Source organism: Microtus pennsylvanicus, chromosome 2, assembly GCF_037038515.1.
Source record: "Microtus pennsylvanicus isolate mMicPen1 chromosome 2, mMicPen1.hap1, whole genome shotgun sequence".
Classification (NCBI taxonomy): domain Eukaryota; kingdom Metazoa; phylum Chordata; class Mammalia; order Rodentia; family Cricetidae; genus Microtus; species Microtus pennsylvanicus.
Window position 1 is genome coordinate 33,676,137 of NC_134580.1, and position 27,887 is coordinate 33,704,023.

Consider the following 27,887-nt stretch of genomic DNA (forward strand, 5'->3'; position numbering starts at 1 on the left):
TGACAGTTTATATGTCTAGAACACATGAACTCCTGTGATCAATCCTCATCACAGGAACAAATGAAAACAAAAAACCCAAAATTCCTACAAAAACTGCTCTAGAGCTAAACATGGTGGCTTATGTTTGTAATACCAACCTAGGGAGGCTAAGACTGCCATGAGTTCCAGGCCAGCATGGGCTATAGAGTGAGACAGTCTTTTCTGTTTGTTTTGAGATGGGTGTCTTTTTGTATAGCCTTGGCTGTACTGGAACTAGTTTTGTAGATCAGGCTGAGATCTTAAAAAAATCTTAGAGAAAAGAAAACAGGGGATGGGGAGAGTAGACATGTAGCTCCTCCTTGGCACAATGCTTCCCTAGCATGTATGTGGGCCTGGGCTTGATCCCCAGCACCTCAAATCATGAGGGTCATTCTCATCTACACAGTGAGTTTGAAGCTAGCAGGTTATTTGAGATCCTGTCCAAAAAAAAAAAAAAAAAAAAAAAAGGTAAAATACCATCAAAAATTAAAAAAAAAATCAAATGACAAAACAAAAGAAAAAAACTTAGAAATAAAATGAGTTTAAAATGTCCTTTTAAGGGCCTACAAGGTGCTATGACAGCCAGAGCTTTGGGCAATCTAGAAACTTAAGATGCTTGGCACATACCCTAAGGCAGTGAACAGGGTCTCTCACCATTTACACGAAATCCAATCTGACAGGTGGAAAGCTGTGCTTTCTCCAATTATCCATCTCTGCCAAGCCACAGCTGGCTTGATAGAACACACGAGATTAAAGACAACCAAAAACCCACTCCATGCTGGAAATATCCAAGCAGCAAGATGTCGGAATGAAAATGGGGAGAACACAAATGCATTAACATTTTTCTAATCCAAGTTTTCTGACTGTGTTAGCTGGATCCTGTATGGTAGTTTCACATCATCATGTTCATTAAGAAGAATGAGTAATTTTTTTCTTAATTTGGGGCAGTAGGTGTTCAACCAAACTATCAAGTTGTGTGTCTACTTCAGCGATATGTAGAAGGTTCTGGTATTAAATAATTGAAGAGTCAAAGTCTCAGCAGTTAAAAAAAATGTACTTGCCAGTTTGAAAGTCACAGACAGTTTACTGTTCTATAATTAGATAAAGAGAAAGAAGAAGAACCCTTAGGTAGCAGGAATAAGCAAGAGTCTTCCACAGTCTGGCATCTGCAAGGAAATGAGAAAAGAGTTTTTACTTCCTTTCAATGACAGAAGTACCAACTACATCTGACAACAGTCCACACAACTGTAACCTCTCAAACTCTCTCAGACGGGCTCTTCCAGAGGTTCACTGTTGTTAATAACAAGACACCTGCTGATCCTTTCCCTTTTAGTACCTCTGTGTACACGGAAACATGCCGTTCAATTACATTCTTCAGGTCATCAGGACGCATTTCTTGTGTCAACAGTTTCACAAGTGGGAACTGACTCTCTGGGCAACTGACAACTTTGAACAATTCTGAACAAATTCTAACTAACTTACGTTGGTAGTTTTCCTCTTAAATACTCTACTACTCATTAATTCAATGGTATTGATATATGTGTGTATAGAAACTTAAAAATTATATTCATTCAGGGCTGGATAGAAGGCTCAACAGTTAAGGGCATTTATTGCTCTTGTTCAGAATCCAGGTTCGATTCCCAACACTCACAAGATGGTTCACAACCATCTATCTGTAACTTCAATTCTTGGGAATCTGATGTCCTCTTCTGACCTTCATGGGCACCAAGCCTGCATGTGGTAGACATATATAGACACAGGCAAAGCATTCACAAAATAAAAATGAGTAAATCTAACTAAAATTTAAAAATGACTTTTTAAATTTTGTGTATGTGTACTTGCACAGTGGCTAGAGGACAATTTTTGGGAAATGGTTCTTTCCTTCTACCACATGGGTCCCAGGGACAGAGCTCAATCCCTTGGGCTGGGAAGTGAGCACCCTTACCTGCTGGTCTCTCTCCACCTCCCCTTTTCTGAGAAAGGCTTCATGTGAACTAGGCTGTCCTTAAACTAAATAGCCAAGGCTGATCTCGACACTCTGGATTCTCTTGTCTTCATGTCCTCAGTGCTGGGATTATAGGTTTGTATTATTATGCCCAGCTTTTCATACTTGGTCCTTAAGGGAAATCCATGTCTTCTACTTCGTTTGTTTCCTTCCACCAAAAGCTTAAACATTTTTCAATAGGTTTCATAAATAATGCTTCTTTTTTTATTAAGAGGATTAAGAAAAAGCTGTATGTGTTTGTGCATATCTGTAATCCCAGCACCGACAGAGGCTGAATGAGGCAGGAGAACCTTGAGTTGAGGTCAGCTTTGGCCTAAATAATCTAGATGATGTCTTAAATAAAAAAGGGAGTTATACAGAAGAAGAAATTCACTGTGTAAGAGTGTGTAATAGCACTATAAAGGTGAAGTAAAGAAGCCAAGTACTAGCAGGTACCACAAGCCTCTAATTCTAGGACCCAGGAGACAGAGGAAGGTGGATCTCAGCCTGGCCTAGTTCCAGGACAGCTAGGGTTACATAATAAAGAGACCTTGTCTTAAAGTGGGAGGGTGAGTGGGAGGGAATACCTTGTCTTAATTTTAGGAGAAGCTTCTAGCTTTTCATTATATAGCTGCCTTTCTTATTTACTGATATCATATACTGTATGATACTCAGACATCTTGTGCAACATATTAAAAGAGCAACTCAAAGTTCGCCAAATGGTCTGTTCAATGTATTCTTTCTGATAAGCCTAAGTGTTGCGCTTTCTCTTCTGGGGCCCAAACCCATTTTTTTGGTTTCCAGATACATTTAACAATTTCAAGTCAGAACCTACCAAGCTGGGCAGTGGTGGCACACACCTTTAATCCTAGCACTCAGGTGGCAGAGACAGGCAGATTTTTGAGACCAAAGTTAGCCTGGTCTACAAAGCAAATTCCAGGACAGCCAGGGTTAAACAGAAAAAGCCTGTTTTGGAGGTTGGGAATGTAGAACCTACCAAAAGTAGCCAATTCCTAGAAGAAATTGATAAATATTATTGCTAATAACTAAAGAGTATTTCCTATTATTATTATTTTGGTTTTTTGAGACAGAGTTTCTAGTGTAGGAGGTCCCTCTGTTGGTGTGTTGCTTTCATTGGTTAATTAATAAAGAAACTGCTTGGCCTGATAGGGCAGCACTTAGTCAGGCAGAGAAGACAGAACTGAATGTTGGGAAGAAGGGCAGAGAAAGAGCCACCATGGAGCTGCCAGGTCAGACATGCTGAATCTTTCCCGGTAAGCTGCAACCTTGTGGTGTTATACATATTATTAGAAATGGGTTAAATCAAGGTGTGAGAGTTAGCCAATGAGAGGCTAGAGATAATGGGCCAGGCAGTAATTTAATTAATACAATTTGTGTGTGATTATTTCAGGTATAAGCTAGCTGGGCAGGACAGAACAAAGGGCTCACTCTCCCTGTAACAAGTTTCTCTGTGTAGCTTTGGAGCCTGTCCTGGAACTTGCTCTGGCTGGCTTTGAATTCACAGAGATCTGCCTACCTCTGCCTCCCAAGTGCTGGGATTAAAGGCGTGCACAACCATACCTGGAGTTTATTTATTTATTGTTTTGAGACGGGTCTCTAAGTAGCCTTGTCTGTCCTAGAGCTTACTACTGAACTCAGAGATCCTCTTGCCACTAACTCTGAGTGCTGTGAGATGCCTGGCTGGGTATTCTGTTTAGCTTTTCTAGTTTCTTATCAGAGGAAAATATTAGGTCTGGTACAGAATGAACCCTTCCACAGATTCATCTGCTTCAGTTTAGATGTGGCCTGGACAGCGACAGAGCAATCCTTCATTCATTCCATCAATATTCACTGAAGGACTGCTATCTGCCAGCAGCTGAGACAGTCCTGTCACAGCCTTCCTGAGTCCTTCTCCCACCAGCACACAGAAGGGCCTCCAGGAAAGGTTTCATCTGGGAAAAGTAAAGGATCTTGGTCTATTCATAGAGATTTTTGTGAGGTTCTGCACTTAAACTACTAGACAATATCAACAGTGCAAGACTCTAAAGAGGCCCAAAACTTTTAAATGATCATTAAAAACGTATGACATTTTTTTAAAAAATGAGAATTAAACAGCACTGCATAGAGAAATAGCTGCAGAGCAGCGAAGCACGGTCTACAGGAGGCAGGATAGATCGAGAATACAACTTTGATGTGAAAAAAAGCAGTGTGTACTAACAGCAGCGAAAAGAACTTAGCATCGTGGCAGAATTTTAAGTGGTAAATGTCCATTCATTAGCTTGTACGCCATTAGAGGCTATATATGTAAAACACACACAAAGCTTTAATTTAGCATCATAATGGGAAGAAAATTGGACTCAAATTGCTTTATGTCCAGTTAAATCTTGCTATCATCTGAAGAGATGGTAGAATAAACAAATACTTACTTGAGAAAGATGTTCAGTTACTGTGCATTTCCATCTACAAAAATAAACATTTCAGAATAAATATGCCCTGTCAACTGGAATCCACTCCATCCTCAGTGCTTACTAAACATAAATTACTTTTTTTTGTTCTCCAGATATGGTTTTGTGTAGTTCTGGCTGTTCTGGAACTTGCTCTATAAACCAGGCTGGCCTTGAACTCTCAGAGATCTACCTGTCTCTGCCACCCAAGTGCTGGGATTAAAGACTTGGCATAAACACAAATTACTTCTTCTTAGTATAATATATGGGGTAGTAATCTTAAAGCAGAATTCAAAATTTGTGATTGGATTCCATAGAGAATCCAAGGAAAAGAGTCTTGTCAGGTGGTGGTGACATGCCTGCCTCTGCTCCCAGAGCAGGGGTTAAAGGCATGCACCACCACACCCAGCTTTAACTGTTTGTTTATAGTCAGGCATAGTATTGTGAACTCAGTGAAGTCCTTTGGACACATTTTTTATTGGTATTTATTGAGCTCTACATTTTTCTCTGCTCCCCTGCCTGCCTCTCCCCTGCTCTCTTCAACCCTCCCCTAAGGTCCCCATGCTCCCAATTTACTCAGAAGATCTTGTCTTTTTATACTTTCTACTTCCTATGTAGATTATATCTGTGTAAGTCTCTCTTAGCATCCACATTGTTGTCTAAGTTCTCTAGGATTGTGGTTTGTAGGCTGGCTTCCTTTGCTTTATGTTTAAAAACCACCTATGAGTGAGTTCATATGATAATTGTCTTTCCGTGTCTAGGTTACCTCACTCAAAATAATGTTTTCTAGCTCCATCCATTTTCCTGCAAAATTCAAGCTGTCGTTATTTTTTCTGCTGTGTAGTACTCCATTGTGTAAATGTACCACATTTTTCTTATCCATTCTTCAGTCGAGGGGCATTTAGGTTGTTCCCAGGTTCTGGCTATGACAAACAAAGCTGCTATGAACATGGTTGAGCACATGTCCTTGTGGCACGATTGAGCATTCTTTGGATATATCCCCAAAAGTGGTATTACTGGGTCTTGAAAAAGGTTGTTTCCTGATTTTCTGAGAAACCGCCACACTGACATCCAAAGGGGTTGTACCGGCTTGCATTCCCACCAGCAATGCAGAAGTGTTCCCTTTTCCCCACACCTCTCCAGCATAAATTGTCATCAGTGTTTTTGATCTTGGCCATTCTTACAGGTGTAAGATGGAATCTCCGAGTTGTTTTGATTAGCATTTCTCTGATGACTAAGGATGCTGAACATTTCCTTAAGTGTCTTTCAGCCATTTTAGATTCTTCTGTTGAGAGTTCTTTCTTTTTTTTTTTTTTTTGGTTTTTCGAGACAGGGTTTCTCTGTGGTTTTGGAGAGAGTTCTTTGTTTAGGTCTGTACTCCATTTCTTTTTATTGGATTATGTGATCTTCTGGTGTCCAATTTCTTGAGTTCTTTGTATATTTTGGAGATCAGACCTCTGTCTGAGGTGGGGTTAGTGAAGATCTTTTCCCATTCTGTAGGCTGTCGTTTTGTCTTGTTGACAGTGTCCTTTGCTTTACTAAAGCTTTTCAGTTTCAGGTCCCATTTATTGTTTCTCTCAGTGTCTGTGCTGCTGGTGTTCTATTTAGGAAGTGGTTCCCTGTGCCAGTGTGTTCAAGTATACTTCCCACTTTCTCTTCTATAAGGTTCAGTGTGGCTGGCTTTATGTTGAGGTCTTTGTTCCATCTGGACTTGAGTTTTGTGCATGGTGATAGATATGGGTCTATTTTCATTCTTCTACATGTTGATATCCAGTTATGCCAGAACCACTTGTTAAATATGTTTTCTTTTTTCCATTTGATATTTTTTGCTTCTTTATCAAAGATCAGGTGTTCGAAGATGTGTAGATTGATATCTGGGTCTTCTATTAGGTTCCATTGGTCCTCCTGTCTGTTCTTATGCCAGTACCAGGCTGTTTTCAGTATTGTAGCTTTGTAGTAGAGTTTGAAGTCAAGGATTGTGATGCCTCCAGAAGTTCTTTTATTGTACAGGATTGTTTTGGCTATCCTGGGTTTTTTGCTTTTCCAAATGAAGTTGAGTACTGTTCTTTTGAGGTCTTTGAAGAATTTTGCTGGGATTTTGATGGGCATTGTGTTGAATCTGTAGATTGCTTTTAGTAGGATCGCCATTTTTACTATATTAATTCTGCCTACCCAAGACCATGGGAGGTCTTTCCACTTTTTGGTGTCTTCTTCAATTTCTTTCTTCAAAGATTTAAAGTTCTCGTCATACAAGCCTTCCATTTGTTTGGTTAGAGTTAGTCCGAGATATTTTATGCTAGTGGCTATTGTGAAGGATGTTGATTCTCTGATTTCTTCCCCAGCCCTTTTATCATCTGTATACAGGAGGACTACTGATTTTTTTGGAGTTAATCTTGTATTCTGCTACATTACTGAAAGTGTTTATGAATTGTAGAAGAAGTTCCTTGGAAGAATTTTTGGGATCACTTATGTAAACTATCATATCATCAGCAAATACTGAGAGTGTGACTCCTTCTTTTCCAGTTTGTAGTCCCTTGATCTCCCTTTGGTGTCTTATCTCTCTAACTAGGACCTCAAGAACTATATTGAATAGATATGGAGAGAGGGGACAGCCTTGTCTTGTTCCTGATTTCAGTGGAATTGCTGGGAGTTTCTCTCCATTTAGTTTGATGTTGGCTGTTGGCTTGCTGTATATTGCCTTAATTATGTTTAGATATGTTCCTTATATCCCTGCTCTCTCCAAAACCTTTATCATGAAGGGATGTTGTATTTTGTAAAATGCTTTTTCGGCATTTTAAAAAAATTTTTTAAATTTATTTATATTTTATGTATGAGTGCTATGCAGGTACACCTGCATGCCAGAAGAGGGCGTCAGATCCCATTATAGATGGTTGTGAGCCACCATGTGGAAGCTGGGAATTGAACTCAGGACCTCTGGAAGAACAGCTAGTGCTCTATAAACACTGTGCCATCTCTCCAGTCCCTTTTTCGGCATCTAATGAGATGATCGTGTGGTTTTTATTTTTCAGCTTGTTTATATGTTAGATTATGTTGACAGATTTTCATATGTTGAACCATCCCTGCATCTGTGGGATGAAGCCAACTTGGTCATGGTGGATAATGGCTCTGATGTGTTCTTGGATTCAATTTGCTAGCATTTTATTTAGTATTTTTGGATCAATGTTCATGAGTGAGATTGGTCTGTAGTTCTCTTTGTTAGTATTGTCTTTCTGTGGTTTGGGTATCAGGATAATTGTAGCCTCATAAAAAGAGTTTGGCAATGTTCCCTCTGTTTTTATTGTGTGGAATAATTTGAGGAGTATTGGTATTAGTTCTTTGAAAGTCTTGTAGAATTCTGAGCTGAAACCCTCTGGTTCTGGGCTTTTTTTGGTTGGGAGACTTTTGAAGACTGTTTCTATTTCTTCAGCAGTTATAGGTCTGTTTAATTTGCTTATCTGGTCTTGATTTAATTTTGGTAAGTGATATTTATCCAGAAAGTTGTCCATTTCCTTTAAGTTTTCCAATTTTGTGGAGCACAGGTTTTTGAAATATGACTTGATGATTCTCTGGATTTCCTCCACATCTGTTGTTGTGTCCCCTTTTCATTTCTGAGTTTGTTAATTTGGATATTCTCTCTCTGCCTTTTGGTTAGTTTGGATAAAGGTTTGTCTATTTTGTTGATTTCCTCGAAGAACCAACTCTTTCATTGAATCTTTGTATTGTTTCCTTTGTTTCTATTTTGTTGATTTTAGCTCTCAATTTGATTATTTCCTGCCGTCTAGTTCTCTTAGGTGAGTTTGCTTCTTTTTGTTCTAAGGTTTTCAAATGTTCTGTTTATTCACTAGTGTGGGATTTTTCCAGCTTCTTTATGTAGGCATTTAGTGCTATGAACTTGCCTCTTAACACTGCTTTCATTGTGGACAAAAAATTTACAGAGTCACACTTACTTTCAGCATCAGGCTGAACATACCTAAGTAACCAAATCAATTATTGCTGTCACAATGAATAGTAAGAATACTTTAACCTTTGCTTCACTTACTATTTTTCCATGGCAGAACATAGGGCAGAGACTTGGGAACTCGCATGCCTGAAGCCAGGTTACTCTTATGTTCCATAACTATATTGTTTGCAGGACTAAAAAAAGAAAGGAATAATCTGATGTCATCATATCAATATTCTTCAGGTACACACACAAGACAATCAAAATGTGTGCATGCGTGTGCGTTTTTGTTTGCTTTTTTGAAACAGGGTTTCTCTGTGTAGCTTTGGGACCTGTCCTGGAACTTGCTCTATAGACTAGAATGACCTTGAACTCACAGAGATCTGCCTGCCTTCTCCTCTGCCTTCTCCTCCCGAGTACTGGAATTAAAGGTGTGTGCCCAACTTCAAAATGTGTTTTTAAGCGGGAGAAAACATGTAAGCATAGTTCTTTCAAAACATTCTTGCACTATGGATGATTACCATTTCTCTGGGATGTTTCTTATTCCATATGTGCATTAAGATGAAGTTAACTGTTTAGTGGTGCACACCTTTAATCCCAGTACTCGGGAGGCAGAGGCAGGCAGATCTCTGAGTTGGATGTCAGCCTGGTTTAGAGACTGAGTTCCAGGACAGCCAGGGCTACATGAAGAATATCTATCTTGAAAAGCAAAACAAAACAATAACAAAAGATGGAGTTAACTGTTTACATCTTTTAAAAATTGAGATTAACACTTGTAACACCTACTGGTTAGTACCCCTGTAAACAAGACAGCTGTGTCTATTCATGGTTGGAACTGTCTAAAGACCAGGCTTCCATCAAATTCGCAGTGATTTGTTGGCCTTTGCCTCCTGAGTATGAGCGCTGGGATGAAAGTTGTTCCCCACCATGCTCGGTTGCAACAGACCTCTTCATAAATTATTACTTTAATGTGTATGGGTGTTTTATCTACATGTATGCCCATGCACCACTTGTGTGCCTAGTGCCTACAGAGGGCAGTAGAGGCTGTTGGATTCCTTGGCAGCTGGAGTTACAGAGAGTTGGGAGCCAGTATGTTGGTTATGGGAATTGAACCTCCTCTGTTGATGAAGGCTACTTGTTCATTCCCAGCCGCCCAGATTCAAATATCCACACAGAAACTGTATTAATTAAATCACTGCTTGGCCTTATGGCTCTAGCTTCTTAGCTCTTACATCTTAAGTTAATCCATTTCTATTAATCTGTATATCACCACGTTGCTGTGGTTCTGGCAGGCTGTGTCAGAGGCCTCTGTCTCCTGCAGGTGGCTACATAGCTTCTCTCTGACTCCACCTACTCTCTCTATCTTTCAGCCTGGCTTTACTCTGTTAAGCCATTGGCCAAAAGCAGTTTCTTTATTAACCAATGGCAATAAAACATATTTACAGCATACATCACAGCTTTGTGGAAAAGCAGTCAGTTCTCTTAACTATTGAGCCATCTCTCTAGCTCCTATAATAAATCTCTTAAGAACTGAAGTAAGTTAAAGTTGCCACCAATAAAACTAATCTAACTTTTTGTTATTGACTCAAAATTGTATACATTTATTAACTGACCTCAGTAATTAAGAAATAAAAAAAAATAAAGTACTTTCTGAGGGATGGAGAGATGGTTCAGCAGTTAACAGAGGACCTGAGTTTGATTCCAAGCATCCACATCAGGCATCCAGGGGATCTGACACCTCTGGCCTCTATGGGCACCTAAACTCATATGCACATAATCACATACACATAATTAAAAACAATAAAAATAAAATAAAAAGTTAAGCATTTAGGGGAAAATAAGAGTATAGAATTTATTCCTTTATTTTCTGAGCCATCTCTCCAGCCCCAAGATATGCCGTCTTCCTTCGATACTTTGGATTTCCCAATCTCAAACAACTTTCAGGATTTCAAAAAATAGTTATGGGCTAAGCAGAGATGGCTCAGTGGTTAAGAGCACTGACAGTTTGTTCTTCCAGAGGTCCTGAGTTCAATTCCCTGCATACAAACAGTGGTTCATAACCACCTATAATTCAATTTGATCCCCTCCTCTGGCATGCAGGAATATATGTAGATGACAGAAGAGTTTATGTATACGACAGAGTACTCATAAAATACATAAATAAACCCTTAAAATATTGTGTGTATGTGCAAGTGTGTGGGTGCCTAGAAGAGGGCGTGGATTCCATGGAGCTGGAGTTACAAGCAGTTGTACGTTTGGCTAATGTGGGTGTGGAACTTCATTCCAGTCCTTTAAAGAGCAACAAGTGCACACACACATGCACACACACACATTAACACGCACACCCACACACACACTCTCACGTACCCACCCCTGAAAACCTCTTCTGGTTTCACAAACCCCCTCTCTCAAAACAACAAGAAAAGAAAAACCCTCACCAAACAATAAATACTTGTACTAGGTTATCACCAAGAATTCTTATCAAGGAAAGATGGTGGCTTGCATTATTATTACTACCATTATTATTATTATTAGTTTTTTGAGATAGGCTGTCTCTGTGTAGCTCTGGCTGTCCTGGAACTCACTCTGTAGACCAGGCTGGTCTAGAGCTCAGAGATCTGCCTGCCTCTGCTTCCCAAGTGCTGGGAATAAAGGTATGAGCCACCCTTATTATTATTATTTTTTGATTTGGGGTGGTAGTGATGAGAGTAAGACCATTTAATTTACCTGTTGTTGCTACAGAAGTTGGCTGTGCCCCAGACAAATGGAGTGCTAGTCTGTTCCCACAAATCTGCCAAGGAAAACAAAACAGTTGGTGATACCACTAGGAAAAACACCAGTCCATGTTAGCTGGATTTGTCAGATGGGAAATGATATAGCGAAATTTCGAGGGGTGAAAGTGAAAACTGATTGAGTGCCCTGTCCAAGTAATACAGAAGCAGGAATTTAACATAAAAGCCATAAATAATAGTAATTGTGCCTAGTAGCAATCACACAGATGGCACAACAGGATTTATGGGGAAACAGATGTAAAGAAATGCTTCTTCTACTCAAGGGGGATAGGTTCTTCTATGTGTCTGCAGAGTGATACAAAATGTGCTCATTTTGGAGCCCAATAAAAATAATAAGGCATTCCAAACAACATGGTATGCTCATAAAAAAAGAAAATCTTTCTTCTGTCTTAAGCAAATGATCTGAGATTAAAATCTGTGGAGGAAAAAATGTAGAGGCATCTCACCTTTATCCCAGTCTTCATCACAAGGGGGGCACTGCCATGTGCTCTCAGCCAGAGTCTCTTGTCCAAGGTTCCTGGTTTGGTTGACTGAAAGACAATAGAGATTTGACACATAAAGGGCGGGTGGGAGGACCAGCTAGGTTATCCTGTTTAAGGGATTTAAGGCCTTTAAAGGCTGCAGGGTAGCTTATTGAGTCTTTGTTTCTAAATACAGAAAGGATGAAAGCCGACAGGAATAAGAAGCAGAAACAAAGACTGACACCATAATTATTGCAGTAACAGGATTGTTTATTTATTAAGGCAAGGTCTCAAACTCAGAGATGACCTTGACCTTCAGGTCCTCCTGCTTCTACTTCTTAAGTTCAGGTATTAAAGGTCAGTGCCACCATGCCTATGGTTTTTCTGGTACAGGAGCTGGAAATCAGCTTTATCCATGTGAGGCAAGTGGCTTGACCCATTGAGTTCTATCTCCAGCTTCAAGGACTTTATTTTTAGATGATTTATTATAACAGCAGAAGAGAAAACAGTCTGACCTATATACGAATCTAACAACCCACTGCTACAATGACATAACCATGTCCAAGGCAGAAAACTGTTCCTCTGAAATGGTGAAAGCCAGAAAGCAAGCTGATGATGTGGAATTATACCAACCGACCGGCTAACCCATCATATTGAACGTTTTGGCTAGTAAGGCTTACCCACATCCTGCTCAATACAGCTCTTGTCATCACAGCTGGAGATGTGATGACTGATTTCAGCCCGGGGAACCTGGTGCCGAGCATTGAAGGGACAAGTAGCCAATTTGTTTGCGACATCAGGATGATTCTGTGGAATCAAAATTAAGGGATCTATCAATTTTTTGGATATCATAAAATCCATGGAAACTAGCTCAGCCTTCTTCTATAAATGGCTCTATGAAATCCCTCAGCAAGCTGCTGTGGTGGGTACACTCAGCCATGGTGGGCAACTCATCACAGAAGCCTAAGAAGGAATTATTTATCATCCACACAGACCACACAGCTACTATCTCAGTAGCATCAAAATGCAAGCTTTTTGGTTATGACTGTAGAGATTAACATACACACACACACACACACACACACACACTGGGATTTTAGTGGCTTATAAAGAGCAAAGCAGTCCGTGTGAGCAGTCAGATAGCACAGCCTGCAAGGTTGGAGCTCTCTGGGTGTCTCTGCAAGCTGACATTCAGAACCAACACTAACAAGAAACAGTCTGCACTGCAGTAAGGCCCTTGCTTGTGCAATGTGACAGTGCTAAGAAACAGAGAGACAGCTAATCATCATCAGACCAATGCAGACACAGTGCAGTACTGATGACTGTAATGAGGCCCTGAACAATTTAACCTTCACTTGTTTGTTTTTGAAGAGAGGGTTTCTCTGTGCAGCCCTGTCTGTCCTGGAACTCTCTCTGTAGACCAGGCTGGCCTGGAATTCAGAGATCCATCTGCCTCTACCTCTCAAGTGCTGGGATAAAAGGCGTGTGTCACCATTGCCCGGTGAACAATTTAACCTTTATTTCATCTATTTCACTTAGGAAAACCCCAAGTGATAGGCACTTTGTGCGTTAGTGGCTTGTTTTAACCCCCCCAAAAGGATTTATTGTCACTTAAATGTCATGGTAAAGGTACTAGCAATTAAAAAAATTAAGAAAAAGAAGGCCTGGAGAGATAGCTCAGGGGTTAAGAGTGCTGCTATCCTTCCAGACATCCTGAGTTTGTTTTCTTGTATACAAAATAGAGGCCTGACAACTGCTTGTAACTTCAGCTCAGGTAATTTAACACTTTCTTCTGATCTCTGTGGGTACTCTCTCTCACACACATACACAAATTTAAAAAAAAAGAGGGGCAATGAGATGGCTCGTGGGTAAAGGAGCCTGCCACCAAGTCTGACAGCCTGAGTCTGATGTCCAGGACCCAAATGGTAGAAGGAGAGGGCTGTTGTTTTTCACATGCACACTGGGACACACACATATCTGCAAACATACACATGCTAAGATGTATTGTTATTGTTTAAAACAGAAAGAACATAAAGTTGGGTGGGTAGAGAGGTAGGGAGGATCTGAGAGGAATTGGGAGAAGGCAAATACAATCAAAATATATTGTATTAAAAAAAACTTTTGTCCATAGAAAGTTTTAAAGATGTGTCACAAATAAAACTCTAAATGTAAAACTATTAAGAAACAGGCTGGAAAAAAGTGCAAGACAGAAATGTACATGGGTCTGGAGAGATGGCTCAGGGGTTAAGATTGCTTTCTGGGCAATCCTGAGGACCTCAGTTTGGATTCCAGCACTGCTGGTGGCCAAGTCAGTGGAGCAGTGGGTGGCAACTGAAGTTCAAGGTGTCAGCCCACCAGGAGGCAACTCCCTGATGGGTGAATCTAGGATAGAAAAGACTCCCCCCTCCCAAATGTCTTTTGCTTCTGCTGTCCTTTGCATGTCTGCCGCCGCCATCTTTCTCTGGTATCTGCATGGTGTGAATGGGTGTGGGGAGACCCCACTGTCTGTAACATAGTGAGTCTGGTAGTATGTTTGGAAACATCCTGTCCTACTGGGCATCTTTACCTGTGGGTTATTATAAAGATGGTTCCTTCCTAAGCTGTACTGTCTAATTGATAATAATAATAATAATAATGTTAGTTTAAATAGAGTTTTGATGATAAAAAATAAAACAAGGATGTATCACAGCTAGAATACATGAGTTTCTATTGAGCCACACGGACTGTGGCTTAGGTTAATGATTAAGAAAAACAATTGAGTCACAGTAGCTAGTTTAAATTCTTTTAACCTTAAGGCTGGGAGATGTGTTCACAGGTTTCAGAGTGCACCATAGCTGAAACAAAGCTTTGAAAATAACTTAAGGCTAGACTAGATGTTTTGATAAACAGCCTTGAGATGAAAAACCCAAGAAGACAATCCACAGTTTTAGGAAGGCAGAGTTGAATGAGGAACTCTGTAAGGTCGGGGAACAAGAACAAAGCAGCCCAGTTACCATTAGCTGACGTGCCTTTCTTGCTAGGATTGGTTGATGACCAAAGGTGATGGTTAATTCCTCATACCCATTTCTGTCCTCAGTCTTCTGATATGATGATGATGGGGTATGTACTCTAAACATTTAAAGTACAGCTGACTGTTTTTCATGTATAAAAGTTTAGGTTTGTGATTCCTTTTAAGATTCCTCACAAGATTACCTTTCAAGATAAGTAATAAAGTAACTGGCCATTCTTTATAACTGCAAAGCACAGCCTGCCAGCAAAAGACCTGACGAAGAAGAATGTCTTACTTGCTGCATCATTAATCTGTAACAAGTTGCTTGGCTATGAATGCACGTGGGTTCTTGGGATAACTTGTTTTTCACCTGTATTATGTAAAATGTTTAACCATGTAAGGGATATGGACAACATGCTCTTTTTTACTTGTATTCACTGTAGACATTCACTTGAAAAACAGAATGTAACCACAATGTAATTTTTATATGAAAGGCTTTGCTGGGATATATAAGCTGTAAGGGGTAAAGATAAAACAGGTTAGAAGGGAAACATCAAGAATCAGAGAGTTAGAAGGAAAATATCAAGAATGAGAGAATTAGGAGAACATCAAGAGAGTTAGAAGGAGAAGAGAAATATCTAGAGAGACAGAAGGGACATTTCTGGATAGAGATAAGAGAATACAGAACACAGTATGAAAAATACAGAATTAAGAAGGAAACCATCAAAAGAATGTGTGTCTTTTCCCCTAACCTTAGTAGCAGTGGCTCCATGGATTCCCTTTGAATCCTGTACTGCAGGGGAGGGCAATTTAGTGAGTCTGAGTACTTACTCCTCTGGTGTCCCCAGTACTGCCTTCCCTTTTCCCCACAAAAAATGCAAAGAAAAATAAAACACATGAGACATAGTCTCCATTACTTACATAAGATGTTAGACATTGAAAGTAAAGGCTTCTGGAGACAGGGTCTTGCTATACAGCCCTGAATGGACTTGAATTTGTGGCAATACTCCTGCCTTAGCCTTGAAAGTGGTAGGATTACAGACGTGAACCACTATACCTACTTAAGGGAAACAACTTAAAATTTTTTTACTTTAAATGTGTATGAGGTATTGGATTCTCCTGGAGCAGTTGTGAGCCACTTGTGAAGTTAGGTGCTCTGGAAGAGCACTACAGGGGCTCCTAACAGCTGGTCATCTCTCCAGCCTCCACCTCTCCTTTGTTGTTGTTTGTGAACTTACTCTATAGACCAGGCTGGCCTTTAACTCAGAGTATCTCTGCCTACCTTTGCCTCCTAAGTGCTGGCATTAAAGGCATAATCTACCATAGCCAGCTAATTTTTTTAAAAAATATTACACATATGAACGTTTTGCCTGCATGTATGTATATATGCATCATGACCATATGTGTGCCTGAACAGAAAAGTGGGTCAGATTCCCCTGAACTGGAGTTATATGGTTGTGAGTCACCATGTAGTGCTGGGAATCAAACCCAGGTCTTCTGTAAAAACAACAAGTGCTCTTAATTGCTGAGTTATCTCTTTATCCTCCACCTAAGTATTTTTTTCTTTTCTTTCAGACATGGTCTTTTGTGAGGCAAGGTTTGAGACAGATTTTTCTCTGTGCAGCCAGCCATGGCTGTCCTGGAACTCTCTCTGTAGATCAGGTTGGCCTCGAACTCACAGAGATCCACCTGCCTCTGCCTCTCTAAATGCTGGAATTAAAGGCATGTACCTCCACAGCCTGGTGAGATTTGGTCTTATCAAGTATCCTAGGAGGTCACTACTTAATTTACCTGTCGTTGACCTCATGGCAATCCTCCTGCCTCAACTTCCTGGTTACAACTGTCTGGATTACAGGTGTGTGCCACTATGTCTGGTGGGTTTGCTTGTTTTGAGACAGTCTCATGTAGCCCAGGTTAACAAGCCTAACTTGCTATATAGTTGAGGGTAACGTTGAACTTTTTATTTTCCTGCTTCTACCTCTTTACTGCTGGGATTATAGGCTCGAAAATCAAACATGAAATGGGATGAGTGACTGCGGGAGCAACAACAGCAGCTGCTTCCAGAAGCTATAGTAAGAAGTTCCTCTGGGAAAGAGCACCTGTGTCCCAGCTAGCATCCACTGCCATTCTCTGTGTGAGATGCCTCATTGCTGCAGTGACCATCGGAAACTTAGCCCCCATCTGCACCTTGAGGAGTGATCACCGAGGTTCAGCTCTGCTTGCACCTGAGGGAGCATTCAATCGAGCCAGAGTCCCTAAATACATCAACTGAAGAAGAGATGGTAGACAGTGTAAGGGTATGTTCAACAACATAAAGAGCAAGGCAACCCCACCAGAAACTAGGTTCTACAACAGTAAAACCTGAACATCCAAAGGCAGATGAAGCAGAAGAAAACGACCATTTTATTAATTGTTTCTCTTAGTGCCTGTGCTGCTGGCGTTCTATTTAGGAAGTGGTTCCCTGTGCCAATGTGTTCAAGTATACTTCCCACTTTTTCTTCTATAAGGTTCAGTGTGGCTGGCTTTATGTTGAGGTCTTTGATCCATCTGGACTTGAGTTTTGTGCATGGTGATAGATATGGGTCTATTTTCATTCTTCTACATGTTGATATCCAGTTATGCCAGAACCACTTGTTAAATATGCTTTCTTTTTTCCATTTGATATTTTTTGCTTCTTTATCAAAGATCAGGTGTTCGAAGATGTGTGGATTGATATCTGGGCCTTCTATTCGGTTCCATTGGTCCTCCTGTCTGTTCTTATGCTAATACCAGACTGTTTTCAGTACTGTAGCATTGTAGTAGCGTTTGAAGTCAGGAATTGTGATGCCTCCAGAAGTTCTTTCATTGTACAGGATTGTTTTGGCTATCCTGGGTTTTTTGCTTTTCCAAATGAAGTTGAGTACTGTTCTTTTGAGATCTTTGAAGAATTTTGATGGGCATTGTGTTGAATCTGTAGATTGCTTTTAGTAAGATTGTCATTTTCACTATATTAATTTTGCCCACCATGAGAGGTCTTTCCACTTTCTGGTGTCTTCTTCAATTTCTTTCTTCAAAGATTTAAAGTTCTCGTCATACAAGCCTTCCATTTGTTTGGTTAGAGTTAGTCCGAGATATTTTACACTAGTGGCTATTGTGAAGGATGTTGATTCTCTGATTTCTTCCCCAGCCCTTTTATTATCTGTATACAGGAGGGCTACTGATTTTTTTGGAGTTAATCTTGTATCCTGCTACATTGCTGAAAGTGTTTGAGTTATAGGAATTCCTTGGTAGAATTTTTGGAATCACTTACGTAAACTATCATATCATCAGCAAACCACTTGTTAAATATATTTTCTTTTTTCCATTTGATATCTTTTGCTTCTTTATCAAAGATCAGGTGTTCAAAGATGTGTAGATTGATATCCGGGTCTTCTATTCGGTTCCATTGGTCCTCCTGTCTGTTCTTTATGTCAGTACCAGGCTGTTTTCATTACTGTAGCTCTGTAGTAGAGTTTGAAGTCAGGGGTTGTGATGCCTCCAGAAATTCTTTTATTGTACAGGATTGTTTTGACTATTGGCTTTTTTGCTTTTTCAAATGAAGTTGAGTACCATTCTTTTGAGGTCTTTGAAAAATTTTGCTGGGATTTTAATGGGGATTACATTGAATCTGTAACAAATTCTTAACACACAATATCCAGGAAATCTTGGACACTGTGAAAAGACCAAACTAAGAATAATAGGGATAGAAGAAGGAGAAGTACAACTTAAAGGCACAGAAAATATATTCAACAAAATTACAGGAGAAAACTTTTCTAACCTAAAGAAAGACATGCCTATTAAAGTGCAAGCAGATTACAGAACACCAAACAGACTGGGCCAAAAAAATGTCCCTTTGTCACAGAATAATTAAAATGCTAAATGGACAGAATAAATAAAGAATACTAAGATCTACAATGTAAAAAGGCCAAATAACATATAAAGAAAAACTCATCAGAATTACATCTGACTTCTCAGTGGAATCTCTGAAAGCCAGAGGTCCTGGACAGGCATTATGCAGACACTAAGAGATCACAGATGCCAGCCCAGACTATTCTATCCAACAAAGCTTTCAGTCACAATAGACATAGAAAACAAGATATTCCAGGACAAAACCAGATTTAAATAATACCTATCCACAAATCAGCCTTACAGAAAGTATTAGATGGACAACCTAAGCAAGTGAGCTACATCCACAAAAACAAAGGCAATAAATGATCTCACAGTAGAAAATTCCAAAGGGAAATGTGTTGGGCCAAAATTATCTCAGGGCTTGTACCTCAAGGCAGGACAGAGAAAAGCCTGGCTTGAGTTTGAAGAATAGTCTCAAAGCTACCGAGTGGGGATGAGACAGCAAAATCTAGGTAGACACCCCTCTAGCCAAAGGGAGGGCTTGGCTGTCTTTCATTGGCTGGAGGTACCCCCACATCACACGATGTCACTTAACCTATATAAGCTGACGCTCACAGTAATAAACTGAGTTCCTGCCTTGACTTGACTCCCTATTGCATCTGATTGCCCTGTATCGTGGGACTGTTCTGTGTCGTGGGCCTATAGAATGGGCAGATAGTGCACTCACCTTTCCCAGGGGAATAAGGCTAAGGAGGCCTGGCAGAAACATACATACAATGCCACCTCTACCAAAACCAAAAATAACAGAAAATAGCAATCACTGGTCATTAATACCCCTTAATATCAATGGACTCAATTTGCCTATAAAAGGACACAGGTTGGATACAAAAACAGTATCCATCCTTCTACTGCACACAAGAAACACACCTCAACCTCAAAGACAGACATTACCTCAGAGCAAAGGGTTGGGAAAAGATTTTCTAATCAAATGAACCTAAGAAACAAACTGGTGTAGCTATCCTAATATCTAACAAAACAGACTTCAAACTAAAATCAATCAAAAGAGACAAAGAAGGACATCTCATATTAGACACAGGAAAAACCCATCAAGATGAAGTCTCAATTCTGAATATTTGTGCTTCAAATACAAGGTACCCACCTTTGTAAAAGAAACATTACTTCTTTTACAAGCTTCTTAAATCATATATCAAACCCCACGTCAATGCCCCCCTCTCACTGCTGGACAGGTCTGCCAGACAGAAACTTAACAGAGAGAGAAAGGAACAGATGTCATGAATCAAATGTACTTAACAGACACCTATAGAACATTCCACCCAAAGACAAAAGAATATACTTTCTTCTCAGCACCTCATGGAACCTTCTCAAAAATTGACCACATACTCGGTAACAAAGCAAACCTCAACAGATACAAAAAATTGGGATAACCCCCTGTATCTTATCGGATCACCATGGCTTAACGTTAGAGTTTAACAACAACACTAATTTTAGAAAGCTCACAAACACATAGAAATTGAACAAGGTTTAACTGAAGACTTACTTGGTCAAGGAAGAAAAAAAGAAATTAAAGACTTTCTAAGGTTCATTGAAAATGACTGCACAACACACCCAAACTTATGGGACACAATGAAAGCAGTGCTAAGAGAAAAGTTCATAGCACTAAGTGCCTGCATAAAGAATCTGGAGAAGGCTGGAAGGTATGCATCTTCAATCCCACCACTCAGGAGGCAGAGGCAGGTGGTTGACGTCAGCCTGATCTACAGAACGAGTTCCAAGACAGCTAGGGCTGTTACAGAGAGAAACCCTGTCTCAAAAAAAAAAAAAAAAAGAAGAAGAAGAAGAAGAAGAAGGAAGCAGCAGCAGCAGCAGCAGCAGAAGCAGCTGGAGAAATCCCACACTAGCAAATTAACAGAACACCTGAAAGCTCTAGAACAAAAAGAAGTAAACTCACCCAGGAGGAGTAGACGATGGGATATAATTAAGTTGAGGGCTGAAATCAATAAAACAGAAATAAAGAAAACAATACCAAGAGTCAACGAGACAAAGATTTGGTTCTTGGAAAAAAATCAACAAGACAGATTTATCCAAACTAACCAAAAGGCACAGAGAGAATATCCAAATAAACCAAATCAGAAATGAAAAGGGGGACATAACAGATTCTGAGAAAATCCAGAGAATCATCAGGTCATACTTCAAAAACTGTACTCCACAAAATTAGAAAATGTAAAGGAAATGGACAATTTTCTGGGTAAGTACCACATGCCACAATAAAATCAAGACCAGGCGAACAATTTAAATAGACCTATAACCCATAAGGTAATAGAAACAGTCATCAAAAGCCTCCCAACCAAAAAAGCTCAGGGCCAGAAGGTTTCAGCACAGAATTCTACCAGGACTTCAAAGAACAGCTGTTACTGACATTCCTCACAGTGTCCCACACAATAGAAACAGAAGGACATCGCCCAACTCTTTGTGTGAGGCTACAGTTACATTGATGCCCATAGACACAAAGACACAACGAAGAGAGAGAATTACAGACCAATCTCCCTCATGCAAAAAATAGTCAATAAAACACTGGCAATCCAAATCCAAGAACACATCAGGAAATTATCCACCATGACCAAGTCGGCTTCATCCCAGAGATTCAGGGATGATTCAACATATGAAAATCTACCAGGGTATCCATCATATAAATAAACGGGAAGAAAAAACCCACAGGATCATTTCATTAGATACTGAAAAGCCTTTGACAAAAATCCAACACCCCTTCATGATAAAGGTCTCGGAGAGATCAAAGATACAAGGAACATAAGTAAACATAATAAAGGCAATATATAGCAAGCCAACTGTCAACATCAAATTAAATGGAGAGAAACTCAAAGTGATTCCATTAAAATCAGGAACAAGACAAGACTGTCTACTCTCTCCACATCTACTCAATATAGTACTTGAAGTTCTAGCCAGAGCAATAAGACAACAAAAGGAGATCAAGGGGATACAAATTGGAAAGGAAGAAGTCAAACTTTCACCATTTGCAGATGGCATGATAGTTTACGTAAGTGATCTGAAGAATTCTAACAGGGAATTCTATAGCTGATAAACACCTTCAGTAATGTGTTCGGATACAAGATTAACTAAAAACAAAACAACAAAAAATCAGTAGCCTTCCTTTACACAGATGATAAACGGGCTAAAAAAGAAATCAGAGAAATATCACAATAGCCACAAACAATACAAAATATCTTGGAGTAACTCTAATCAAACAAGTGAAAGACACATATGACTTAAGTCTTTGAAGAATAAAACTGAAGAGGATATCAGATAATGGAAAGATCTCCCACGCTGTTGGATAGGTAGGATTAACATAGTAAAACAGTAATCTTACCAAAAGCAATCTACAGATTCAATGTAATACTCATCAAAATCACAGCACAATTCTTCACAGACCTCAAAAGAACAATACTAAATTTCATATGGAAAACCAAAAACCCAGAATAGCCAAAACAAACCTGTACAATAAAGGAACATCTGAAGGCATCTCCATCCCTGTCTTCAAACTCCATTATAGAGCTATAGTAATGAAAATAGCTTGGTATTGGCACAAAAACAGATAGGTGGAGCAATGGAATCAAATTGAAGACCCTGACATTAAACTGACACACCTATGAACACCTAATTTTTTTAAAAACAGTATTTTTGCCTTGAAGTTGAGTACTGTTCTTTTGAGGTCTTTGAAGAATTTTGCTGGGATTTTGATGGGCATTGCGTTGACTCTGTAGATTGCTTTCAGTAGGATTGTCATTTTTACCATATTTAATTGCCTACCCAAGAGCATGGGAGGTCTTTCCACTTTCTGGTGTCTTCTTCAATTTCTTTCTTCAAAGATTTAAAGTTCTTGTCATACACGTCTTCCTCTTGTTTGGTTAGAGTCACTCCAAGATATTTTATGCTATTTGTGGCTATTGTGAAGGGTGAGTCTCTGATTTCTTCCCCAGCCCTTTTATCATCTGTGTACAGGAGAGCTACTGATTTTTTTGAACTCAAGGACTTTATGCAAGTGAGACAAGCTAGATCCTACAAATTAAACTACACTTCAAGCCCTAAATACTTTTTTAAAATATTAAATATGAATTATATATAGTTTAAATATTACTAAACTTTTCACATCTGTATCTGACATTGGTATTCTCTAAAAAAAAAATAGGAGCTGACGAGATGACTGAGGTTAAAAGCACTACTGCTCTTGCAGAAGACCTGGATTTAGTCCCGGAACCCACATGGTGGCATATGATTGTATGTAAATTCAGTTCTAGGGGACTTGATGCCTTCTTACAAAATGTTCTTGGGCACCAGGTACACATGTGGTACACATGTAGTACACATATGTATATGCAGACAAACACTTATATACAGAAATATAAATTGTTTTTTGTTTTTCAAGACAGGGTTTCTCTGTAGCTTTGGAGCCTGTCATGGAACTAGCTCTTGTAGACCAGGCTGGCCTCAAACTCACAAACCCACCTGCCTCTACCTCCCGAATGCTAGGATTAAAAGCCTGCACCACCACCACTCGGCAAAATATAAATCTTAATTTTTTTTTTAAATTTTACTTTGAAAACTACTGAAGTACATTTTTTCCTAAGATTTATTTATTCACTTATTTTATGTATATGTGTGCTCTGTCTTCAGGCACACCAGAAGAAGGAATCTGATCTCACTACAGATGGTTGTGAGCCACCATGTGGTTGCTGGGAATTGAACTCAGGACCTCTGGAAGAGAAGTCAGTGCTCTTAACCACTGAGTCAACTCTGCAGCCTCCAAGATTGTACTTTGCAAGTTAATTATGTGCGTGTGCTTTGTGTGTGTATGTGCACCTGAGTGCATGTGCGTGTGGAAGAAGAGGGCATTGGATTTCCTAGATTTGGAATTATGGAAAGTTGTGAGCTGACTGATATGGGTGGTAGAATTTGTGACCTCTGGAAGAGTAGCAAGTGCTTTTAACACAGAGCCTCCTCTCCAACTCTGACGTCAGTATTCTAACAACCCTTTACAAGTACATTCATTCTTTGATTCACTCATTCTGTCTGTCTGTCTGTCTGTCTGTCTGCCTGCCTGCCTGCCTGCCTGCCTACCTACCGATTGGTTTTTTGAGACAAGTTTCTCTGTGTAACATCTCTGGCTGTCCCAGAACTCACTTTGTAGATCAGGCTGCCTCTAACTCACAGAGGTCCTCTGCCTTTGCCTCCTGAGTGCTGGGATTAGAGGCGTGCACCATACCCCCCAGCTAGTTTTTAATTAAAAGAGGACTAGAGTACATTGTATTAGCTAAGTCTATAAAGAAGTAAGCAGAGAGAAAACACTAATAAAAAAAAAAAGATTTGCAAGCTGGTGAGAGGCTTACTGGTTAACAATGCTTACTGCTCTTTCACGGGAGCTAACTACAGTTCCTAGCACCCACATGGTAGCTCAGACTGCTAATTCCAGTTCCAAGGGATCTGATGCCTTCTGGCTTTTGTGGGTACCTGTGTGCACTCTGTGCATATAAACTTACATAGGTAGACAGACATATACATAAATTAAAAGAAAACAATTTTAAAAAATTAAAAATGATGAAACCGAGTTACTTTTAGGAAGAATATTTTGAGTTAAGAATTCTAAACAAAAAGTCAGAGAGAACTGTAACAGAGATGTTGGAGAGGAGGCCTGGCGGTTAAACACTTGTTTTCAGAGGCCTATGCTTGTGGCTAGTACCCACATAGTAGTTCAGAACCAACGTTTTAACTCCAGTTCCAGTGGATCCAACACCCTCTTCAGGCTCTACAGGCTCTAGGCACACACATAGTGCACAAAGATACATTCAACTAAAACACCCATACATATAAATCTAAAAATATTTTTTAAAAGAAATAGGGTACTTAGCACTTACCAGAATAAAGAACACATCAAATTTATAAAGAGGAATTTCTCATTACAAGTAAAAAAAATTAGTGATTCTTTTGTTTTCCACAGGATAAGATTTTAGATGTTTATAAACAATGCTTTGTCTATAATTAAGAGAAAGAAAAAAATAAAAAAATTTATATACTTCAAAGAATAAGACATCTGTAACTATTGGAACTTAACAAGGTAGAATCTGGCATTCAATCACAATATTTATGTTAAGTGATTTGTTGCTTACAAAGTGTGTCTTTTCAGAACTCAAGTCAGCATGAGAAGGCATATTATGAAAACAATACCCTACCTTTCTGCACTTGATAAGATGATAAGGAAACCTGCAGGCCCTGATCTGGTGATTTTTATCATACGGGCACTGTAATAACTTTTCAGGGTCCAGGGAGTCGACTGGAAGAGAGAAAAAAATAAAGTATAAAGTATAATCCTGTTAAACTACAGCAGCCTTTCAGGAACATAGTGTTTTCAAAAATCTATAGTGAAAGAATAAGGCAGTCTAAGGAAAAGTCAGATGAAAATAAAGTGTGACTGGTCCAATAGCGGTAGGATCCACCTTTCATCCCAGCATTTAGGAGGCAGTAGGCAGATCTCTGAGTTCGAGGCCATCTACACAGTAAGATCTAGGACAGCCAGGATTACTCAGAGAAGCCCTGTCTCATAAACAAAAACACACAAAGCCCAAATAGAACCCCCCAAAACCAACCAAAAAAATAAAACAAAACAAAAACAAAGAAAATGTGACTAAATGATAAAATCTAATTATGAGAAAATAAAATTGTCATCACTGACTCTTAAGCACAGTAGTACTGACTGCGGCATGCGTGCCGAGGTCTCATTACATCATTTACATTTGACTGAATACCGCTTTCCAGTTCTCTCTCTCTCTCTCTCTCTCTCTCTCTCTCTCTCTCTCTCTCTCTCTCTCTCTCTCTCTCTCTTTTGATTTTTCTAGACTGGGTTTCTCCGTAGCTTTTGGTTCCTGTCCTGGAACTAGCTCTTGTAGACCAGGCTGGCCTCGAACTCACAGAGATCCGCCTGCCTCTGCCTCCCGAGTGCTGGGATTAAAGGCGTGCGCCACCACCGCCCAGCTGCTTTTTTTTTTTAATACAGGGTTTCTCTGTGTGTCTCTGACTGTCCTGAAGACCAGGCTGGCTTCAAACTCACAGAGATCCTCCTGCCTCTGCTCCTGAGTGCTGGGATTAAAGGTGTGCGCCACCACCGCCCCGCCAGTTTTCATTCTTATTATAAAACAGAAATGCTAAATGGCATCCAAAGTATTTTTCTTCCTCTTCCTTTTTTTCTTTTTGGTTTTTCGAGACAGGGTTTCTCTGTAGCTTTAGAGCCTGTCCAGGAACTAGCTCTTGTGGCCCAGGCTGGCCTCGAACTCAAAGATCTGCCTGCCTCTGCCTCTCAAGTGCTGGGATTAAAGGTATGTGCCACTACTGCACAGCTCCTTTTTGTTTCTTAACGGTAACAATTCAGGGTCATTTCTATTTTCTAGGTAGGTACTCCAACCAAGATTTCCCAGTAGCACACGAAGGGTGAAACGGACTGCTGGTGGCCCACTGCACTTGTGAACTCTACTCTCCCTATCCAGCTGGCCTTATGCAAATTAGGAATAATTAGGATCCTAGTTTATTTCTAGTAAACAAGTTGATAGCCACAGAGTTTCAATAGCTTCCTCCCATCTGTTCTTTGCTTTACTTCTGTATGTTGTATTGGTTATTCTAGTTTCCTTGTCCATGATCTCATTACTTTTGTCAGACAGATGATTTTACTTTTCATATTTTTGAATATAGATAAGAAAAAATTCCTTCAATTAACGACTACTAAACCATCCGGCTGAAAAAAAATAAACTGCAAAGACAGAGCCTCCTACAGGTGTTGGAAAACGGAGACAACTGCAGACATGGACTGCTGTGTCAAGAAAACCCTGAACCCTGCTATTCAAAACTGCCCTTGGGCTATCCAAGCTGCCTTGGCTGTGCCCCCAATCTTAACAAGCTTGGTTGTTAAGGCAACCCAATAAAACGCCCTTGCCACCCCTTGAAGGTAAGGATAAACAATTCACCTTTGATAAGAAGCTTATAAAGCAGAAGACTGCAGTGGAAATCAGAAACCAGAGGGGAACTGAAACAGTTTCACTGGCAGTGTAAACACGGAATAAATTGCTAACAGTGGTCATGATGCAAATGAGCCTGAAAGGTGGTCTGAAGGACAGAACGGATAGGGAGGAAAAGTCCTGGAGGACAGGCATGCTTATTATGCCAGCTGTGCTCTTCTTAGCCAGCAATCTTTCCCTATTTGTGCAGCTTCGGAACACCCAGAGCATTCAGAAATGAGATTCTTATTAGTTTTCCTTCATTTAATCCATTCCGTCACTAGCAAATGCCAGCAACTGACAGAATGGGAGGCACTCTATGATTCACACACACGATAACTGCCCATGTAGAGCAGGAGTCAAAACTGACAACGAGAATTACCAAATGCTTTACTTCCTGGTCTGGCAATTTAGGTCAGCTCTCAATCTACTGTTCTATAGGAAAAGAATTATCCATCCCTCCCTCCGTCCATCCATCCATCCATCCATCTTGGTGTCGGTGACCAAATTACAGGTCTTGAGAGTGCTCTACAAGTGTTCTACAACTGAGCTACATCCCAGTCTTGTAAAAATTTTGTATTTATTACCATGTGTGTAGATCAGAGGACAACTTTATGGAGTCAGTTTTCTCTCCTTTTACATGGGGTCTGAAACTCAAATCAATGCTGTCAGGCTTGTACGGCAAGCATTCCGCTGCAAAGCCATCTCATTGGCCTGTTGGTTTGCCTTTTAATAACCTTGCTGTGAAGCCCAAGCAGGCCTAGAAGTTGGGATCCTCCTGAATCAGCTTCCTATGAGCTGGGATTACAGTTAGTTCTCATATCTCTCTCATTACTTAAATTGAAAGTGTTTTATTTCAGACCATTTGTTCAGAGTGATATGGCTGTAGACCGAGTCATATTTAAAATTTGATATTTCTTTAAAAAAAAAATAAAAATGACTTATTTTCATTTTGTGTGCATTGATGTTTGTCTGCATGTCTGTATGATTCCCTGCAACCAGAGTTGCAGACAGTTGTGAGCTGCCATATGGGTGCTGAGAACTGAACCCGGGTCCTCTGGAAGAGCAGCCAGTGCTCTTAACTACTGAGCCATCTCTCCAGCTCTAAAATATGAATTATATCTATACCTCAACACCACAAAGACCTTTCTTTCTTAGCATTTCACGGAGAAATTTTTCACAACATCCAGTCTAGTCAGGCATCACACTACACATAACTGACGAGTTATTATCTGAAAGCAGCAAGCAGTACATACTGTAAGTGTCTTCCATGCTGATGGCAAAGGAGTCCTGTTCAAGTGCTAGAGGGAAAAACATGGT

At 39.9% G+C, this 27,887-nt stretch overlaps 1 protein-coding gene across 1 annotated transcript; it reads right to left on the reverse strand.

The window, feature by feature from the left end:
• Positions 1–1,064: 1,064 nt before the first annotated feature.
• On the reverse strand, positions 1,065–27,864 carry Gtsf1 (gametocyte specific factor 1). The gene is made up of 8 exons (XM_075963602.1): positions 27,824–27,864; positions 24,756–24,856; positions 12,320–12,446; positions 11,625–11,708; positions 11,114–11,177; positions 8,486–8,580; positions 4,429–4,462; positions 1,065–1,184 (listed from the first exon to the last, which is right to left on the reverse strand). The coding sequence occupies exons 1-7, from the start codon at positions 27,837–27,839 to the stop codon at positions 4,446–4,448; spliced, it is 504 nt and encodes a 167-aa protein (XP_075819717.1). The 5' UTR covers positions 27,840–27,864; the 3' UTR covers positions 1,065–1,184; positions 4,429–4,445.
• Between the last annotated feature and the right edge of the window lie 23 nt (positions 27,865–27,887).

Bases quoted from the DNA above. Each gene is read 5' to 3' on its own strand.
- Gtsf1 (XM_075963602.1), bottom strand. The intron at 12,447-24,755 runs GTAGGGTATTGT...TTGATTCCACAG, and splicing joins ATCTTATCAAGTGCAGAAAG to AATCATCCTGATGTCGCAAA. The intron at 8,581-11,113 runs GTAAATTAAATG...TTCTTTTTTTAG, and splicing joins AACTTCTGTAGCAACAACAG to TCCTGCAAACAATATAGTTA.